The sequence below is a fragment of the Sciurus vulgaris genome (assembly GCF_902686455.1).
Source record: "Sciurus vulgaris genome assembly, chromosome: 7".
NCBI classification, from domain to species: Eukaryota; Metazoa; Chordata; class Mammalia; order Rodentia; family Sciuridae; genus Sciurus; species Sciurus vulgaris.
The window spans coordinates 33873755-33894769 of record NC_136467.1 but is presented as its reverse complement, the minus strand read 5'-3'; the positions used below and the strand labels follow the sequence as shown (position 1 = coordinate 33894769).

Here is a 21015-nt window from a genome sequence, read left to right as displayed (position 1 = left end):
CATTAACATTAGATGACCCTATTTAACTTTTACTAAACCTTAAATATGATATTGGTTGATACTGTAAGCTTAGTTGCTATTCAGGTTGCAAGGAAAGGAGAAGATACTCCCCTAAATGGTTACAGGAGCCAGAGAAATCAAACTGCTTTTTTTATTTCCAATATCCCCTAATTCAAATTAGAATTTCACGTAAAATTATCTGTGGCTACAAAATGTCCCACCCTTTACTCATTGCAATTATAGTATATATCACTAGCTAAAATCCTTAAACATCCTGAAAATGTACCTTGGCAATGGCACATACATAGGAAAGAAGAAAAAGCAAATGACAATAAACATCTCTTCCTCCTTTCCCCAAAGCATACAGGAACCCAAGGAAACTCATGAAGCAGTTTCCATGGAAGAACTTCTATTGTGTTATTCTAACAGTTATGTTAAGAGTCTCTACCATCTGATTTTTTTACATGTAAACTCAGGATTTGAAACCTAGTTATTGCCTCTATGGTGTTTGTAATATAAACATTTTATTGAATTATTTTTAGGTAAGAGTAATTATGATGTGCCATTAGTGTACATTGTCCAATACAGTAGCCACAGGTGGTTAATTTGATTAAAGCTTAATAGAATTTAAAACGGTTCCACATTCAAATGTTCAACAGCCAAATACAGCTATTAATAAATTCTATACTGGATAGCATAGGTATGAACATTTCCTCACTGCAGAAAGGTCTATTGGACAAAGTTACTAATTAAAAAAAAGGGAAATAATGAAAATAAAGGCATTTTTTTCCTTCAGCTATATTTTAAACCCAAATAAAGTTTCTACTTTCTATTGATGTCTCTGATTAGCAACTCTAAAAGTCTATTCAAGTAAAATCATATTCCTACTTTTTTAAGCCAGTGAGGAAAACATAAATTTTTAGTAACAAATTGGAATGGACATGTCTTTGAGAAAGTGATAATACTGACTTTCACTTCCTTTATTCTGTTGTATAATACCAGGGTCACAATTATTCTTAACCAAGGATTTCAAAGCAAAGCAATATAATCCCCAAGTCAGCAAGAATTTACTGAGACTATATTAAAATTAATATTTGGAATCATCTATAGCATAAAACTTCTGGTGAACTTTAATATTAAGTCTACAAAAACTAAGTATGCCATTATATAAATTTTAAGCTGAACTTGTATGGCAAATAAAGATTGAGTGTTTACAATAATATTAACTGAAAAAAATGAGGGTCTAGGAGGAATGTATTTGGAAATAAGAACTTGAATTATAGTTGGTTCAATTAACTAATTCTTTTTTTAAATCAGTCAGTAACTCTTAATTCCTATGATAATGTTGGTCACCAACTAGTATAGAACACCACAAAAAGACTGGCAGACATTCATTCAAATTTAGGTCACTGAAGAAATCATACAGTATATTCATACAATAGACTTTACTAGTTTTCAAATTTTTCACAATCCATATTCCCCCCAAAATTAACAATGTCTTTCAAAAATCTAAAAAACCCCAAAATGTACATTTAAAAATACAAATATTTAAAAACTTGAAATTATAAAAATTCAAAGATCCATATCATCTGCCAGGTTAGAGTATCAACATGCAAAAGCAACTGATTTTTACAAACAGACATTGGAGAATCACCCATTTAAGCATAATTTTATTTAAATGTATGCATTTTCAGATGTTATTTTCTTACATGGCTTCCAACTCATTTCATTCGGTTAAGTTCAAAGCAAAGGCATAAATTGCCCATCTACCTCGATAGAAACATTAGACTTATTTACTTGGAAATTTACAATAAAAATTTCAAGCCTTAAAAAAAAAAAAAGAATATGAAATTTTGTTTGCTTCTGCAATGCAATGAAACCCAGAGTCTTTTATTTGATAAAAGCACTTATCCTGAAGAATCACCAAAGGGTATTTATGTATAAAAGGATTTGTAATGACTATTTTACATGTGTTGTGTCTTTAAAGCAAAGTACTTCAAGACTGAATATACAATAATAAAACATAAAAATAAAAACAATGGCTAAAATAGGAAAGACTGAGAACGCCCAGCAAAAGTCATTTGATCACAGATACATCTATGTTCCTAGGGAGCTCTTATTAATTGTTATAAATATGAACAATAGGTAGCTTACTTGATCTCTTAGAGACAAAAATATAGACAAGGAGATGGGAATTATAAGGTATCAAGAGATTCACCATTTGAATCAAAAGAAAAAATATGAACATCTCTGCTGCTTCTACCATATCACTTTAGCATGATCACATTCAGACTGAACAGATTTGAATCACTTTCCAAGAGTTATACACAGTAACTCAAACTTCACTGAGTTACAGGTAAGGATGCTGACACCTGATTAGACTGTGGTGCCGGAGATCCACTATTTATGGCTTGTGGAGGCACTGCAGCTGGTTCCATCTTGCTAATGTGTGTGATGAATCGAAGACGAAGTTTTAAAGCTGGTTTTAAATTACAGATAATCTTCTCTACCTAAGAAATAAAAACCATTAAAAAAAACTTGAATCAGACTTCAACTTTCCACATTTAAAGAAGTGATTTACATACATTCTGAAACAATAAACTTGGACCAGAAGTTTCAGTATATGCTGTGTGTTTTAACAAAAACACATATGTACATTTATGAAAACATTTTTCCACTTATCTAGTTACACTGTCATCCCACTAACAAAAGCTAGCAGTTTATACTGGAAATTTTATACATGTGACAACTTGATAATCCTTTTAAAGTGCCATCTTCATAGACGCATCAAGAATAATTATATTTTAAAGTTCTTTGAATAATTCATATCTGCAACTTTATAAAGCTAATTTTGTTTGATTTTTACTTAGAACTCAAACTAAAAAATATTAGGTCTACTCTTACTTTAAAATATTTAAGAAATATATATTAAGTAGTTTTACTGTTTTCTTAGCTTTACTCAAACGGTCCTTGACTTTATAAGGAGGAAATACCAGTCTGCTGGTAATTTTTCTTTTTTGTATTCCTTGTGTCGAAGTTTCTTAGGTTCAAATACAAAGAATACTTTATTTATTCATTTTTAAAAGAGCATTTCTTTATTGGTTCTTTCTATGTTCTGTGTTTTAACAAAAGTAGGCACAGAGACACATATTCTTTCTTCCATGGGAGATGTGAATTCTTTTTGACATTCTTGCTGAAACATAAAGGAGTCAATGTTTTCCTAACCTCAGTTCCTAGCCTTAGACTTTGGATTCACATGATTATGCAGCAATTTTCCTTCTTGTCCATTATAGTAAGATGTAACATTCAAATATTGGGAAGGTGGATGGACTTTACTTGTCAGCCCCACCTCTTCCCCTCTAAAACAGCCCATATTCCACTTCTCACACATAGGAGAGTTGGTTATGATCCAAGGAGGTCTTTTAGGCTTTTAGCCACATCAGAAGTGCCTCTTCATATGCTGAGCCAGAAAGTGCATCTTTTTGACTTCACCAGAACTCTTATGCTCTTTTTTGTCACACACAGCAAAGCTAATACTTATTCCATATGAAAATCCACCAAATAGTGAGGACATGTATAATTTCTTAGGATGTTTTTCTTCAGGGTAAGCATTCTCACATTCTTTGAATACATTTCATGAGTTAGTCTCTTGACCATCCTGGCTTTAGTCTTCTATTCATTTTGCAATTTAATCAAACACAATACCTCTCTGGTCTGTTTGCCATACTACACTGTTTCTCCCTAGTGAGACTATTATTAATCCCCTTTTCAGATATTCTATTGTAAATATCAAGGAGTAAAAGTGTAAGAAATTATAACATGTATTGCCTTTACTCCTTTACTACCATATCTAGAATACCCCCTGTAGCCTTGAAACATTTTATATCAAGGTTCCAACCTTAAAAAAATAAACCACAAACAAAAATACTCATCATATGCTTAAGTTTTCTAAGGCAAGTATCATTAAAAAACACGTAAATTTAACTTACTTGTTCTTTCACACTGTCACCAGTAAACATGTATTTCATATGATACAGGAAGTCACAGATGGGATCCATGTAATTTAAATGGGTGCTACACTGGTCTACATTCAGCAGCATGTCATAAAATGCCACACCAATCTATTCAACAAATAATGTGAAATTATTTAAATGGCCAACATAGTTAAATAACCCAGCATGATACAACTGGACTCTGTTACAACGCCATCAAGTGGGATGGCATGTTTGTTGAGGAAGCGTCACAGTTATGTACCTCTATGCACACAGGAAATACGATGCAGCCTGCATTTACAATGAAATCCACAGTGCAGTAGTATACTCCTTAACTAAAATTTCTCTGCACAAATTAAGTCATTTCTCTTAAAATTAAGAGATAAATGATTCCCTTTCTAGGTACCATCTCTTTAATTTCTGGGGTAACTGCATTCCAGGATTCTTAGAATTACATCTTCTTAGTTTTATTTAGAATTTCATGCTTTTAAGATTCTATTCCTGGCTCATTTTCTTTTCTCTACAACATATTAGAAGTGACTGACTTAATTCATTTCCAAGATTATAATTAACTTCTCTGCACTATAAATTCTCAAATGTACTTCCACATCCTTAACTTTCATCTCAACCTTGATGATGAGGTATTTCTTCTTGCATCTCTAAGTGAACATATCTCACATCGAACTCATTATAGACACACTGAGTTCTCCTAAAACTCCTTTTAGATTCTACTAAACTGACTTTACCACTAATGATTGTGACTGGCAGTTTGAAAACACTAGTAAAGAAACTTAAATAGATCCTTTTACAATTACAACAGATTATATTTTACCTCTATCATACATCGAGTTCTCTCCTGCTGAAATCTTTGTAAAAATGGTCCTACAAGATGGTATACATAAAGTAACTGGAATTCAGTCTTCACTATAGGAAGCAGTACTTCAGTGAGAAACCTATAAGTTGAAGATGAATCTCTCTTATGAATTGAAATCTTTAAATTCTATTAATACAGTATTTACAAAAGTAGTAAAGGTATTTACAAAACATAATTTTTTAAAAAAGGTCCTTCTAAATTTGATAACTGTATTTCTAACTAATCTCACATTTCTCACTAGCTCTTACTTTCATTGTTTATTGAAATAAATTACTTCAGATTTAAAAGTTATTCTTATCAATACAACTATTGACTGACAAAGGTAAATTATTTGAAAGAAAATGATTAATCTCATGTAAATGCTGTTCGCAAGAAATTTGAATCTGCTGGGTATATAGCTCAGTTGGTAGAGTGCTTGCCTTGCAAGTATAGGCCTTGGGTTCAATTCCCAGCACTGCAAAAAAACAAACAAACAAACAAAAAAAAAACCAAAGAAAACAAAAAAAAAAAAACACAAAAGAAATTTGAATCTGATTAATATCAATTTTAAGGTCAAGAAAAATAACCAGAAAATAGGCTGATATCAGTCTTTCAATTCAAAAGGCAATTCCTGGGATACAGTCTGGAAACAACATGCATTTGACTAAGCCTCCTGAAATCATAGTGGAAAACTAGATACCAGATTATTACTTTTGCACAAACGAGTCAATTTTAAAAAATAATTCTGAAATAAAGGAAGCTTTCTGATGAACCAGGGACTCTACTTAGTTAAAACACTAACTTTGCAAATTATTCTCATCTGTAAATGAGAATTTAAAGAAAAGAAAAACAAAAGGCAAATTTGTTTCAGAAATCGTAACACTTACTTTGGAATGAGAGAAAGCTGCCCAATGCTAGAATGGTGCCACACAGCGTGTGCTAGAGCTAATGTGTAGCTACAGCTCATCTCAGAGTAGGACTGATGACAAGCAGTGAAGTCAAACAGACGGAATGGATAACCAACCCACTCTGTTTCTGACGTCAAGCTGCGACTGCTGATAACACTCACAATTCGATCATGAAGGACAATCCAATATGGTTCCTTTAAAATCAGAGGAAAGTGGGTGAAAAATACCACTTACCCAGCATTTGATCCCAAAGCCTATAATACTCTTCCTTTCTAATCCTTTACGATTTTCTACTTATCCCACTTATTTTCATACAACAGAAATTTTGAAATGCAGCTGAGTGGCTCTATAACTGGTCAAATTAAGTTAATAGTAAGCTGAGGAAGAAATGTCTTCAGATAGAAGGCTCCACATGTGTTTGCCCAGATTATTTAATACCAGACATTTACCATATAGTACAAGGACTTTACCAATAGTTACTATACAGATAACACCAGTACATGTATAAAATTCAGAAATAAATTTATTCATTTTGAAGATGTTATAAGGAAAAAAATGATTCACAGAGCTGCATAATCAAACAAGTTTATGGAGCACCATGTTAGACAACATTATTCAAAAGAACCAACAGAAAATTACATGATGCTGACTGGATACAAGTGGAGGTCAGAGAAGGGAGACTTCATAGGAGCTGGAAAAGTCAGAGGAGGAGGCCCTAAACTAGCAAAGACTAAATGGATGTTAGAGAAGGTTATGGAAGGGAGAGTATTGGCGTAATGTCTTATTCACTATCAGAAGATTTAAAACATGTCTGTTTCTATCAGCATTATTTGCATGAAAGAAAGGCTCTAGATACCTAACATGTTAAATGGTCGAAGCAGATCAGATTCTAATGTAAAAACTAAGGTTGGATAGATAAGGCGGTACCAGAAGATGCAGAAATTTGTTAAGGCACATTTTCATTTGATGCACAAAAAGAAAGAAAAAATAATAAAGTCACTATAGACTTTAAATATAAAGACTAAAAAATACAAAACAATAATTTACATCATGTCCTTGCATAAACTCATCCTAGCTATATTTCATTACTAAATATAAATTACTATTATTAACTCACTGGTAGGGCAGTGATGATCAAACCAATTGCATTCATCCAAGCTGTAATGTTCTCTCTTGGTACCAAGGGCTGACTGCAAGTAGATGAAAAAATACAAATGGGAAATTACAAAGCCATTTTATATGGTTGAAAACAGATCTCATTTTGAAGATATAATATAATTCAGAGATTAGCAACGGATTCATGCCAAATAAACAATGGATTTTATTAATGAATAAAAATTTAATATACACAAAAGCCATATGGCTTTTCTTTTCTTTCTTGCTTTTATTTTGGTTGTATCCTTTAATAATAATTGTTGGGTGAAAATACTATTTCATTTTATTTATATATTTTTTAATCTTTATCCCCTACTTTATGCTGATCTTTCAAAGAATTTTTCCCCCCCTTTTCTTTTTGCTGGGAATCAAACCCAGGGCCTCAAGCATGCTACGGGAGCACTCTACAACTAGGCTACATTCCAATCCCCTGAGGATCCTGAAAGATAATTTTTAGTGACAAGTTAACATTATTCCTAAACTAAAGGTCAAACATGAAATAAAGAGTAAAAGTACAAACAAACCTGGTCAGATCTCATTCCATTAGACCTGTATCACGAAGATGAGATTAGGAACCAGAAGACAGCTATTAGCCAAAGTGCATCAGTGTCGGGTGAGGTGGGGTGTGCAATGGGTTTGTCTAGCAGCTCCAATAAAATGTCATTCACTTTACGAATAAACAATCTTACTGCATAAATCAGCATACATACCTTTTCAGCACGACATTTAGAAGGGCATTTCCAACATCTTTGCCTGAAACTGCCAAGGCCATGAGCTCCACACAAGTAACATGCAGAGCATGGGCGGCAGGGTTGGGAAACTCATTAAATCGCCAGTCACAGTTTGGGAAGGGACCAGGAGATTTGCCAGCCATCGGTGCAGACAATTAAAGCAATAACAACTTTGTTATGTTGACACTGACACATTTGTCTAATGATTTACAGATTTCAAAATGTTTTACATGTAAATGCCTCATCTGATTATCAGCTTATTTGATTATAAGCTGCCAAGAAGTGATTTATTTATAGTTAGATTAAGAGGCAAATGATAGAAACCAAATACACAAAGTTTGACATGACTGAAATGTACTGATAGCCATTATCTCATCAAATACAACACATAAACTGCTGGTCTTACAGGTGGGTTATTTTAACAGGGACACTGTAATAGCTACAGATGTAACTAAGGTATCCCTGGGTTTTATCAGCCTATTTCTCTTAACAGTTACTGGACAAATGTACAAAAAAATTACTCATAATGAGTAACTATTTTACCTCAGCTCATTCATGTAAAATTTCTCTATCTAGTGGTATGGTATGTATGCATATTACACACAGTGTGTTGATAACTGAAAACATGAAATAAAAATGAATTAAAAAGCAAATATAGCTTTTTCACTAAAAAGTAAGTTCTATTATTGTGTATTAATTAATTTTTTTAAAAGTATTCAAAAATTTATTTAAAGAAACAAGACTATGTTCTATAGTTTTAAACAGTTACATGTACTATAATGAATAGTATGATTACATAGAAATAGGATCTTTTTCTTTGAAACCAATCTCCATAAGGTCTGTTTTTAAATGTAAGTATCAATGGAAAGAATTTCAACCTACCTGGCGGGATGGTGCTAATATAGACTTCAAAACCCTTACAGAGGTAAAATTTAATTGATTTTTAGATAAATGGAAGCTGGGCACAGTGGCATGAGCCTGAAGTCTCAGCTATTGAGGAGGATAAGGCAGGAGTACTGCTTGAGTCCAGGAGTTTGAGGCCATCCTGGGCAACACAGCAAGACCCTGTCTCAAACAGACAAAAAAACCTGAAGACTTGGAATATATAAAAATATTATGATAGAAAAAATTTGTTCTCACAAATAAAAATACTGTTATTTTTGAAGAGTCGGAAAAAAGTCACAATAAAAAGGATATTATCTACTAGTCTGCCAATTAGTTTGCAATAGTAGGAATCATCTGGGACCCAAGGGTTGTCCTCTCGTGGATTCATAGCATACTTCAGGTAAGTGTCACTTAGACACCAGCCCTGTGGTCGATTATCCTTAAGTGAGCCAATGATTGCATGGACAAGTTTTCGTTTGAGATGGTCGCGGTTTCTCAAGTACATTTCATAATAGTGCAAAGTATTATACAGGTAAGTCACTGGCCGATCTGCCAAAAAGAAAACAGATCACCGCAATGTCTACTGGGGTACTGAAAACTATGAAAAACAAGATTACTGAAAAACTCAGAAAATAAAAAAGTACTTCAAGTGTGAGGCAACTGCATTCAATAAATACTTGAATCATAAGACAGGCAGAAGGCTCCTAATAATACACATAGTTTACATTTAAGGCTGTTCATACTCTGAACTAACAATTCTATTTCTGGAAATTCATTCTGCAAAAATGACATACAGCAAAACTGTCACTGTTGTATCTTTCTAAAATAGTGCTTTCAATGCCATCATCTTACTCTATAGCTTCTGGCTATTATCTTCAGGTTACAAAATCAAAACTGGCATTTAAGGTGACATTACAGTCAGGTACAATCTCTCTTTCCAGTCTTATTTCAAGTAAAAATTCTCAATTCAGAAGAATGAGGCAATTTTCCTTCAAATATGCCTTGTTTTTTCTCCATGATTTTCCCAAATTACCCCTCCTGCCTAGTGTGCTTCCCTTTTTCCTTTTGCTTATACAAATCATATGCATCAAAAATCAAATTCCACCCCATCTAAGAAGCCTGTTAAGATTTGCTCAGTTCATAGTAATGTCACTCTGCTCTCATACTTTTATTTGTATTTTAATGCCATATTTTATACTTTATAACATCATCCAGAGCACTTACTCTAAAATACTTCACAAAATAAAACATTTAAAATAAAACCTTTAGAATCATTATTACCACATGGTCGTGCCCAGTCTACTTTTGTTCATACAAGTATTAGATGGAATTATAATTTTAAAAAGCTCACCATGAAATTTATATAAGCCTCCTAGGTGATCCAGTAGAGTTTCCAGTGATTTGGATACTGGGTATAACTCTAAAAATCTGTGAATTACTATATCGAATACTGGAAGGAATCGGAGACACACATTTCCAAAATATATTGGCAGATAGGGGGACTGAATCTGCACAGGAGGATCGACTTGTTCCGCCAGGCCCTCAAAATAGAGCTTTTCTGGATATTTCTGTGGAAGTGAGGAGATGGTAAATGTCTGAGGCATCTTTTAAAGTTCTCTTAAAAAGTGCTAAATAAAACTGAAAATACTGTTTAGATTTTTTTTTTTTCTTTAAATAAGGTAACTTTCTTTTTTGGTGCTGGGCTCATGCTAAGCGTTCTGTTCCACTTAGCTATGACCTCAGCTCCAAAGAGGAAATATTTTAATTTACACTGCCTTATATCTTCTTCATTATATAAGTACTCAAATGTCTACTAAAACTGCAGTTTCGATATGCTCTTAGTTCATTAGAGTAACTATAGGGTCAATTTACTTCCATACAGATGAGAAAGAAAACAGAAGACCACAGAGAAAAGAGCCAAATCAATTAGCCAAATATCTAAGTATGGCTTTAAAAGGACAACTTGAAACACTAAGTACAATGAGTACCTTGTGATAATTCATGTGCTTGGTATGCCAGTCATTCTGCAGCCAGTGTTCTGGGGAATTTTCCTTCACAAAGTCACTTACTCGATTTCTAAAGTCATTTGGTTTGAGTAACAGCAACTGAATTATGAAGTAACAAACCTGGGCTTCATTTCCTTCATGACTACGCATGGCCTTTGGAGAACAAGAAGAAACTGAATGAAAAATGTCCAATCTATGGCAAAAAGTGTTGCTCTGCCACTTGGTAATCTAAATTTCCAAGACAGCAATATCTATCATTAGGATTTCCTTAGATGTCCAGTCTATCCCAAACCAACTATCACCTAAGTAGATGTGTGATCTCTCATTTCCTGGCAATATTTTTCTTATACCTCTTTTACTTTACTGATTTATAGACATTTCCCCTAAAATATTATAACTATATTTACATTTATGTTCTACAGCTAATGTCAAAGAACTAAGCCAAGCAAAATATGACATTGTAGCAATTTTTAAAATGCATTATTCCCAACCTGATTCAGTCTTCCCTTCAAATTTTGCTTAAAATAGACATCAAAGTCAGGAGACAAAAAAATATTTGGACAATGTTCAGTGACTATGAGAAACATTCAATTAAGATTGTAGAAACCAAAGTGAACAGAAATGCAGTGACTTTTTACTATTTCCAACCCCCTAGTGGAAGCCACTGAAAATCAACTCAGAGTTTAGCTGTTCATATTTTAAAGTATCACAATACCACGACTCTATTTCTTTACTTTCTGTGCATAGAACAGTAATTATTCAAAACACATTTAGTGAATGATTAAATAAAAAATTTGGGAAATCTTTGTTTTTGAAATGAAGTGAAAGCAATGCTTGATTGTAATAAAAATCTATTAAGTCCTTTGAAGCAACATAGAATAGATCAGTACAAGAATTATCAGTCACACATTTTGACCTAAAAGAGAATTTAAAAACTTATTCTTACCAGGCAGAGAATTAATCTGTCCAATGTAACAATGTTGTATTTCCATACCATGTCATTAAGAATTTCAATGCACTTATTAAGCTGCTGACCTCCTGCTGACGTAGAGAACTCATATACCAGGAAATCTGCAAATGTTCTCACATGGGCTACCAAGGCCCTGGCTCCAATTCTCTCTAAGACTCTGGAAGGTTGAGAGGAAAAAATAAACTCTATTGCTATATGCATGTAGTGGTTTGTCAAATGGAATGCCAATCTAGGTTCTTGGCTTACCTGTAGCCAATCTGATTAATATGATCTGTGTCCAAGAGCATTTTCCAGAGAAGACAAAGGAAAAGAGGAGGAGAGCCTTGTATGGAAAAGTGGGTAATGATTTCATTTTCATTGGTCATAGACTTCCACTTCCTATACTCCTCTTCAACGTTTTTTTTCAGATTAAAACGACTTTCCTGAGGTACATTATTTTGTTTGAAGAATGCCTAAAAGGAAAACCAAAAGTTTTTCATTGATTATAGTAAAAAGAAAATTAGATAGGGGGTTAAGACACAAGTTCTAGATTTGCTTTTCACATTAATAAATTGAGTTACCTCAAGCAAGTCAGTAATTAAGGCCTGAATTTCTATATCTGGAAATTATTTTAACTCAAAAGATTCCTTTTCTGGAGATTTCCTAAACAGAAATTCCAAGCAAGTGTGAATTCGAACTTTCTGCCATCATTTATTGCTAATCTTACAAGGGATGGAGGAATAAAAAAAGAAATGTATCTACCCTTTGGTTATATATTTTAGCGTCTCTATAAGGAAGATACACTACACTAGACTTCTCAGAGTGTGGTCCCTAGATCATCAGTACAGTGTCACCTGGATTTTGCAAAAGAAATTCTGGGTCCTATCCAGATCTACTGAATCAGAAACTCCATGGGTAAGTCTAAGTAATGTGTAGCTTAGCAAGCCCTCCAGGTGAGTCTGGTAAGTTTGAGAACCATTGCTGTAGCCCTACTAGACGTTATGGAAATTAATGTTCAGTGCCTTACAATTTTCTCTTAAAATTAGAAGACAGATGTAGTTTATTATTTTTTTTTAACTTCACTCATTTTATTTTATTTTATTTTACTTTTACAGGTTGAAAATATTTTTAATTTTTTCACCAACTTTTTAAATATATTTTCAATACCACTTACTTTTTAACTATTTTTTTATTTTTACAGACTGCATTTTGATTCATTGTACACAAATGATGTACAATGAATCTTTTCATTTCTATAGTTGTGCACAATGTAGATTCACACCATTTGTGTAATCATACACGTACATAGGGTAATGATGTTTGTCTCATTCCACCATTTTCCGTGAGTAATCTAAAGTTCCTCCATTCTTTTCTCATCCACCCCCCCATTATATATTATCATCCACTTATCAGGGAAAACATTTGGCCTTTGGTTTTTTTGGCATTGGCTTATTTCACTTAGCATGATATTCTCCAATTCCATCCATTTATCTGCAAATGACACAATATTATTCTTCTTTATGGCTGAATAATATTCCACATATACCACAAATTATATATAAAATTATATTATAAAAATTATATATTAATTATAGTATAATATTATAATTATATATACCATAGTTTAGAGAAATTCAAACTAAAACAACTCTAAGATTTCATCTTACTCCAATTAGAATGGCTATTATCAAGAACACAAACAATAATAGATGTTGGTGTGGATGTGGGGAAAAAGCACACTTTTAAATTGCTGGTGGAGTTGCAAATTGGTGCAGCCACTCTGGAAAGCTGTGTGGAGAATCCTCAGAATACTTGGAATAGACCCACCTTTTGACCCAGTTATCCCACTCCTTGGTTTATACCCAAAGGACTTAAAATTAGTATAGTACAGTAATGCAGACACATCGATGTTTATAGAAGCTCAATTCTCAATAGCTAGATTGTGGTTACCAACCTAGATGCCCTTCAACAGATGAATGGATAAAGAAACTGTGGTATATAACTTTTTGACAGTGATGAGTATTTTTTTTTTTTTTTAATTTTCAGGCATGTATATAGGGGTAATAATGTCTGTCTCAATCTACCATCCTTCCCATCCCCACCCACTACACCCCTCCCTACTCCCCTGAGGTTTTGACTTTTGATTATAAGTCAGGTATATAGTTTAGATGTGAGATTTAAAATAAAAAGTTCAGTTAAGTATAGCATATATGCACTCTATAAAGCTCCATTAAATTATATTTTTTCCATTTTAATTGAGAAATTTTTTCACATAATGTGTTAATTTGTGTGAGATTCTAAAAATGTTAATTATTAAGATGAAGTTATAATAGTTAAATTTCAGAAACATGTCCCATGACAGAGCTGAATGAAGAACAATTCAAGAGATTCTGGATATAAAAGTAAGTTTTTACAAAAGAAATACAAGCTAATTATCACTGGATGTCACCAAGATTCTCTCCAAAATGACATTGTGAATGGGAAGAAAGATTTCATATGTACTCAATATGTCATTCAAGACCAAATTACCTGTAGTGGGCCTGGAAAACAGCTAAGGGTATGTGAAGCCCAATTATGAGGAGTAAAACTCATGATGGTCTGAAGTATGTCTTTACACCAAGTTCCTTGAATTGAATCAGAGCCTGTAAAAAAATCTAAACATAAACAAACAGATGTAATCCAGATATAAGTGATCATGTCCACAACTCAATTATACAGAACATAACAATTACGTACCTTCAAGAATTTCACCACAGTGTATTCATGGCTTCCCTAATTATGTTCCACTTAAGGTCTAATTTTTCTTAGTTTATGAGTGAGTGACTTGGATTATCAATTAGGAACCATGAACAAGATTAGTGAAGAGGAATCTCCGTCTCACTCTTTCATTTTTCTTTTTAGATTATTAGAGTACCAGTGACACAACAGTGGGACAGGCCACACTACTGTTCATTTAGTTCACCTTGACAATGATTTATAAGATTTTTATCGAGCAAAAAGAAATAAGAAAGTAGATGTCTTTTCTGGTGATTGAAAAACCTACATACTACATGCGTATATCTCTCTAAAAAAGAGGTTTATTCATATGAAATAATATAGTTTGCATGAATATATTTGTGGTTGCTTAATATCTTTTTTTTTTTTTAAACAACTATTCTTAATGTGTGGCCTGCTGATCGCTGGGAGTCCCCAATGTTCTTTCAAGGATTATGTAAGGTCAAAACCTATTCAAATAATACCAAGATATCATTGGCTTTTTACTGTGTCAATGTAATACTAATGGAGCAAAAAACAATTGTGGTAAAACTGCTGGTTCTCAGTACAAATAAAATAGATCATTAGACTATAAACCAACAGCCATTGTATTCATCACAGTACCTTCTCAGTGATTAAAAAAAAGTGCCAAGTTTACTAAAGAGTATCATCAATAAGTTATAATATGTTCTTTAAAATTACAATATATTCTTAAAAAGCTAGCAGAAAGAATTTTAAATGTTTTTACCACTAAGAAATGAGGAATGTTTGAGGAGATAAATATGCCTACCCTGATTTGAATGTTACACAATGTACACATATACCAAAACATCCTGGTATCCCATAAACACATACAATTTTATTTGTCAATTAAAAGTGACTTAAAATGACTATGTTGATAAAGCTGTAAAAAATTATTAACCTCAATGCATTTTTAATATTCTATATGACAAAATGGGAAACATGAGCAAAGCATTCCAAACTATAGGGTGTCTTGAAGTAAAATATTTGTGTAATTAAGTACTGAGTTAAATTGCTGATTTTTTTTCATGGAATTTCAATTTCATTTAAAAGAACATGGACAGATAACTGTAATTATTCAGTCTTAGACATTAGCAGACATCATTTTGGAAATTATCAAAGTAAGCCTGTTACTTCAAACAAATGACAGTGTATTACCAATGATAAAATTTCATGTTTCAAGCGAAAATTAGAATATGGGAAAATTTTTCACCACCATGACTGTACAAATTTTCCAAAACATGGAGATTTTCTTATGAAATTTGAAGTGATATTAACAAATGTGATTTTGATATCAGATAATGAATTATGTCAACATGTGCTAGAAATATAAAATTAAGTGAACCAATATTTTCCAAATGACCAATTCGCAAAATTATAATTTTTAAATATAATTTCACATGGATTAAACTATCCTTTAATGTGTGAAACAGGGCAATGGATTATAGTCTAACAATGAAGGAAAAGTTAACTGAGAAGGTTTTGGATTTCACAGTGAAATTAATCTTTAAGAATTAACAAGTGTCCAATTTTGCTGTGATGTCAAAGAATACTCACAATTATCTGAAAGGGGTCTTAAAAGACTTTTCCCTTTTCCAACTCTGTATCTGTTAAGAGGCCATACTTTCTCCACTTTATTTATTTATTTATTTATTCTTACAGACTGCATTTTGATTCATTGCACACAAACAGGGTACATTTTTTTGTTTCTATGGTTGTGCATGATGTAGATTCATACCACTCATGTAATCATACATGTACACAGGGTAATGATGTGTGTCTCATTCCACAATCTTTCATACCCCCGTCCCCTCCTCCCTTTCATTTTCCTCTATGTAATCTAAAGTTCCTCCAATCTTCTCTCTCCACTTACTTTAGTTAAAATAACATTGACATATTGTAACAGATTAAATGTAGAAGCAGATATGAGCATCCTGCTACCTTCCTTTCTACCAGACATTAAAGAGTGATGCAACAGGCGAAACAATGGCACTCGTTCACTAAAATCTTATTCTATAAAATAGCCTTTTGTTTTTGTTAGATATTATTTATGTTAATATGTGAGCAGTTTATTCTTAAATGAATTAAAACTTCTCCTTCTTAATCTCTTAGATAGCAAATATTCATATAATCCATAAACAGAAACTCTTTGGGAAGTAAAAAATCTTTTCTAAAAGTATAAAGCAGTCATAAAATTGAAAAAACTCAAGAACCACTACTTAAAAATTATGATAAAATGGCTGAAAAGTGATGCTCAAGCTGGTTAAAAGGATGGTATACAAGAGCTTCCATTAATAACAGAAATAGTTGTTATTTTGATATCTTTACTTTTTTTTTTAAACAAATTAAAAGTATCTTTTTAGTATGTTCTCCCCACAGTAATCAGTAGAATGACAGCACACTTTTATCTGTTGTTGATCATTGTAGTCAGTACCATAGTCATACCTGTTACATGAGTTGCTCTGGCTAAGGTCAGTATCAAGGCTCGGTTCAGTTCTTCAGATTCCGCAGATAGCACTGTTTTGGGATCACTAAGGAAACGTGTAAACTGCGGCTGTACCTCTGAGCTACCTAATGCTGTTATAAGCCTGAGTGCAGTGCTCTCAACGCTGAAAGGAGGGCCAAAAAAAGAAAAAAGAAAAAAAGAAACATGAGAAAAGTACGTATAAAAGTTCAAAATTAGGAAACTAAATCTAATTCTAGGTCAATTAAACTGTAAAAGCATGAAAATGATAAATTTTCCTTCTTCAATTAAAAGAAAGCACTCTTTTTTATGTGAGAATGAGTATTGCTTAATTTGTTAAAAAAGACCTGAGGTACCGGATTTTACAGTGACAATCATCTGACATTTCCACACATTAGGAAAAAGACAGTTTACAGTAAGTAGGACTAAAAACTTTCATGCAGATATACAGCATTTCAAAATTACATTTTTCTATTTGAAATAAACTTTCAGTTAAAACAAAATCAAAATGTTACTTTAACCACAATCTGAAGTATGTTTAAATCCAGCATTCTAAGGTGATAGGTTAGAACATAATAATAAAGGCCTTCAAAGTACTCATTTTCAGCCCAAAGGTCCTAAAGGGTTCAACTATCTTTATCAATTTCTATTCATAAATTGATCTTCACTCCCACATTAGAAATATAATACTTTAGAAACAGAATTTCATGACAAAAATAAAAAATAAAAAATGATACGGTGAAGTATCAAGTTCTCTACCTCCAACAAAGTTTCTTATAAATCTTAAGGAATGGAGGGCTTCACTGGCTCACCAAAGATGGAGCTGGTTCTGGTCTGTTTGTGCAACTGCAGCCAAAGTATGAAGATGACTCAGGAGCTGAACTCTGTAGTGAGGCTGAATGTGGTGCATCCGGTAGCTGAACATCTCAAGGAGTGTGTGCAAGATCCCCCAAGCATGAGACTTGAAAACAGTTGGTAAGAGCTGACCTGGAGGAACATGATAATTTAAGCAACCAAATATTAAAAGCTATGCACTAAATGTCTGAAGAAAGTCAAATTGAATAAAATGTATGTATGGATCACAAAGAAATACACATATATTTTTCACTTGTTCTCCTTATTTTCCACTTTATTGTATGGAAAAATATCTAAATCCTAGTTATACTACCAAGTTTGTTTTTCTTTCTGGAACTGGGTAAATGAGATTCAAATTAATCTGGGAAAATGAGACCAGATATGAAAAATAATTATTTTAACCTTCCTCACTTCTTAGTCATTTTTAAAATTATTTTCAAAAAGTTTTAATGTTCCCAACCTTTTAAAATATGTGGTTCACTTTTCCTTTTCTTTCTTTCTTTCTTTTTTTTTTTTTGTGGTACTGGGGATGGAACTCAGGGCCTTATGCTTGCAAGGCAAGCACTCTACCAGCTGAGCTATCTCCCCAGCCCTCACTTCTCCTTTTTGCAGTGCTGATGACAGAACCCAGGGCCTCATGCTTGCAATGAGCAACTACCACTGAGTTGTGTCCCATCCCTAGGTTTATTTTTTAATACAAACAAATTGTATCACATCCTTCTTTGCTTTCTCCTCCCTCCCAAGAAAGTTATATTTGACTCTAAGTTATGAGGAAATAAGAATTATTATACATAAAGATTAAATTGTATTGGTGAAAAGAATTACCATTAATCAGAAAAAATACTTCCATATAAGAAAGTATTACTTAGAACTGCTAACAACTAACATACATTACATCATGTCTTCTGCAATGAAGGCTAACTCCTTCCTCATTACCAGTTAGACTCAGTACCCACCTTAGGACTGTACTGTTGCCTTTAACCAGAAACCACCTGCAGGAGGACATAGATCTTATCTGTTCTGCTCACTGCAACTCATTACCCTTTTCTTTTTATTTTTCTTTTTAGTTATACATGACAGTATAGTACATTTTGATAAAAATTATCACAGTAAATATATCTTATTCTAATTAGGGTCCCAGTCTTGTGGATGTACATGATGGTGGATTTTTTTGTGATGTATTTGTATATGTACATAGGAAAGTTACTACCCTTTTCTTATCACGTAACTTAAAAATATAACTCATTCCCCTGATTTCACATTTCCTGTCCCTTTTATTTGGCTTTGTTTTTCTCTATAACATGCAACACCTGATACATTGCATATTTTACTTATTAGATTTATTGTCTATCCCCCTCAATAGCACAGAAGAATATCCATTGAATTAATGAATGAGTTAATGGTTATAAACACAAAAAGTCCTGTCTTACTGATAAATCCTTTGATGCCCAATGACTCTATTTCCATATAGACCAATAAACGACTGTAAGTTTCCACTAGGGCTGGAGCCAATGCCACACTGGTCTTTGCATGAGCAAGTTTAATCACCCTGGTTGCAATGCTGTGAATAAGGCTGAGGATAAAAAAAGAAAAGAAAAATCCACACTTTTTACATAAATACATTTATTTATTTACTATTCATGGGTAACTCAACATATATCTGAACTGACATGATTTGAATGGACTTGACTCATTTGACACATTTAAGTTGTGTAGAACACTTGGTAATCATGCACTGCACAAATGGAAACAACTCCCGTTTTTATGGTGCTTTCTGGTCAGGGGTGTATGTGCTTTCCACATGCATCAAGATCCCCCTGCTCATGGAAAAATAAACTTCTTCAGGCACTTGAATTTCTAGAACCTTTTATCTTTCAGAAGACGTGACAATTCAAAAAATGTCCCTATTATAATCAATAAAATAAAAGCCTTAAAAATTTCACATTTCTGAACTCAGCAATTCTACCTATAAAAATTATTTAATAAAAATGTAATTAACAAACAATTAAAAAGAAAATGCAATTATGGATGGTGAAAGACTGCAATGAAAATAATCACCACCATCCTCTTTAAACTATGAGACATTGCAAAAAAAAGTTACAACCCAACAATGTGGAAATGGTTAAATCATCATTTACAGTCTCATAAAAACCTTCTTTGTAACAATTCAAAAAACGCCTTTGAAAAACTCTGGAGCTGAAAGGTGTCTGACTGATTTTTATTGGAAACACATGATTATCAAATAGCAAAACAAATTCAAATATTTATCCAAAAGGGGAAAAAAGACTAACAATATACACAAAATAATTCTACAACACTTATCTCTTATGGAAGGATTATGAGCAATTATTTTCTTTGTATTTACTTGTATATGCTAGAATTCCTACAATTAACAACATTCATTTTTGTAATAAAATATATCTAATTATTTTTTAAATGGACCTGACCATAAACCAATACATACAATCATAAAACCAATGCTTGTCCTATACTGGTATCAATTCTCAGACATGGGGCAAAAAAACAAAAGGAACGTACCTCATTTTGGCATGAACTGTCAACGAATCCAGGAGGTTCATTGGTAAGGGAGTTATAGATGCAGAAGCCAAACAGCTTGTTCCTGGGAGAGGTATCCTCATAATTCCATTTCCATAAATAGTTTCTACCAGGGCTCCCATGGGTAACGTAAAACATTCTGAATTTGTAGAGTATGCATTACACAACAGGGCAATCTTATAGTCATTCATCTGTAAACTTTTATTTCTCAGACTCTGCTGTAAGAACCTAAAAATTCACATTTATTAAACAGGAAAAATACAAACAATTTCCATGAAATTAAACTGAATTTTTAAAATGTTCAATTTTATGCATCTATTTGTTATCTTTATAACCATAGAGAGTATAATTTCTTTCAAATATATAATGGAAATACACACAAAATTTTGGTAACATTTCAGAAGAAATTTGAATAATTAAAAGTTAACAATTAATGAATATTTGTTAAGTATATATTACATATACAACAGTGGATTAGGCTGTTCCAGAGAAATAATCCACGAGTGCATTAACTAGGCTTCTATTTCTTATCCATCTACCTAAACACAATATATGCCTTCATCACTGGTGTCAATAAGAAACAGTGATTTTAAGTCCTTTGGTTATAAACCGAGGAGTGGGATAATTGGGTCATTCCAAGTTTTCTGAGGAATCTCCACGTACTTTTCAGAGTGGCTGCACCGATTTGCAACTCACAGCCACAACAATATTTAGAGTAGCTCAATTCACAATAGCTAGATCGTGAAACCAATGTAGATGCCCTTCAAGATGAATGGATAAAGAAATTGTGGTATATATACACAATGGAATATTATTCAGTCATAAAGAATAATAATCTTATGGCATTGCAGATAAATGGGCGAAATTGGAGAATATCATGTTAAGT

General features: G+C 32.8%; 1 protein-coding gene across 2 annotated transcripts in view; it reads right to left on the bottom strand.

Annotated features, from left to right (window-relative positions):
* Positions 1–1650: 1650 nt before the first annotated feature.
* MED23 (mediator complex subunit 23) overlaps positions 1651–21015 on the bottom strand; it is a 44837-nt gene continuing 25472 nt past the window's right edge. For both annotated transcript variants that reach the window (XM_079148162.1, XM_079148163.1), the window contains 16 exons: positions 20112–20357; positions 19004–19146; positions 17531–17705; positions 16700–16863; positions 14009–14133; positions 11747–11952; positions 11477–11657; positions 10513–10683; positions 9876–10092; positions 8837–9073; positions 7619–7784; positions 6871–6943; positions 5733–5947; positions 4825–4945; positions 3990–4121; positions 1651–2510 (listed from right to left, as the gene is read on the bottom strand). In XM_079148162.1, the coding sequence (XP_079004288.1) occupies positions 2343–2510; positions 3990–4121; positions 4825–4945; positions 5733–5947; positions 6871–6943; positions 7619–7784; positions 8837–9073; positions 9876–10092; positions 10513–10683; positions 11477–11657; positions 11747–11952; positions 14009–14133; positions 16700–16863; positions 17531–17705; positions 19004–19146; positions 20112–20357 (2740 nt within the window). In that variant the 3' untranslated portion in view covers positions 1651–2342. The remainder of the gene's footprint in view (positions 2511–3989; positions 4122–4824; positions 4946–5732; positions 5948–6870; positions 6944–7618; positions 7785–8836; positions 9074–9875; positions 10093–10512; positions 10684–11476; positions 11658–11746; positions 11953–14008; positions 14134–16699; positions 16864–17530; positions 17706–19003; positions 19147–20111; positions 20358–21015) is intronic.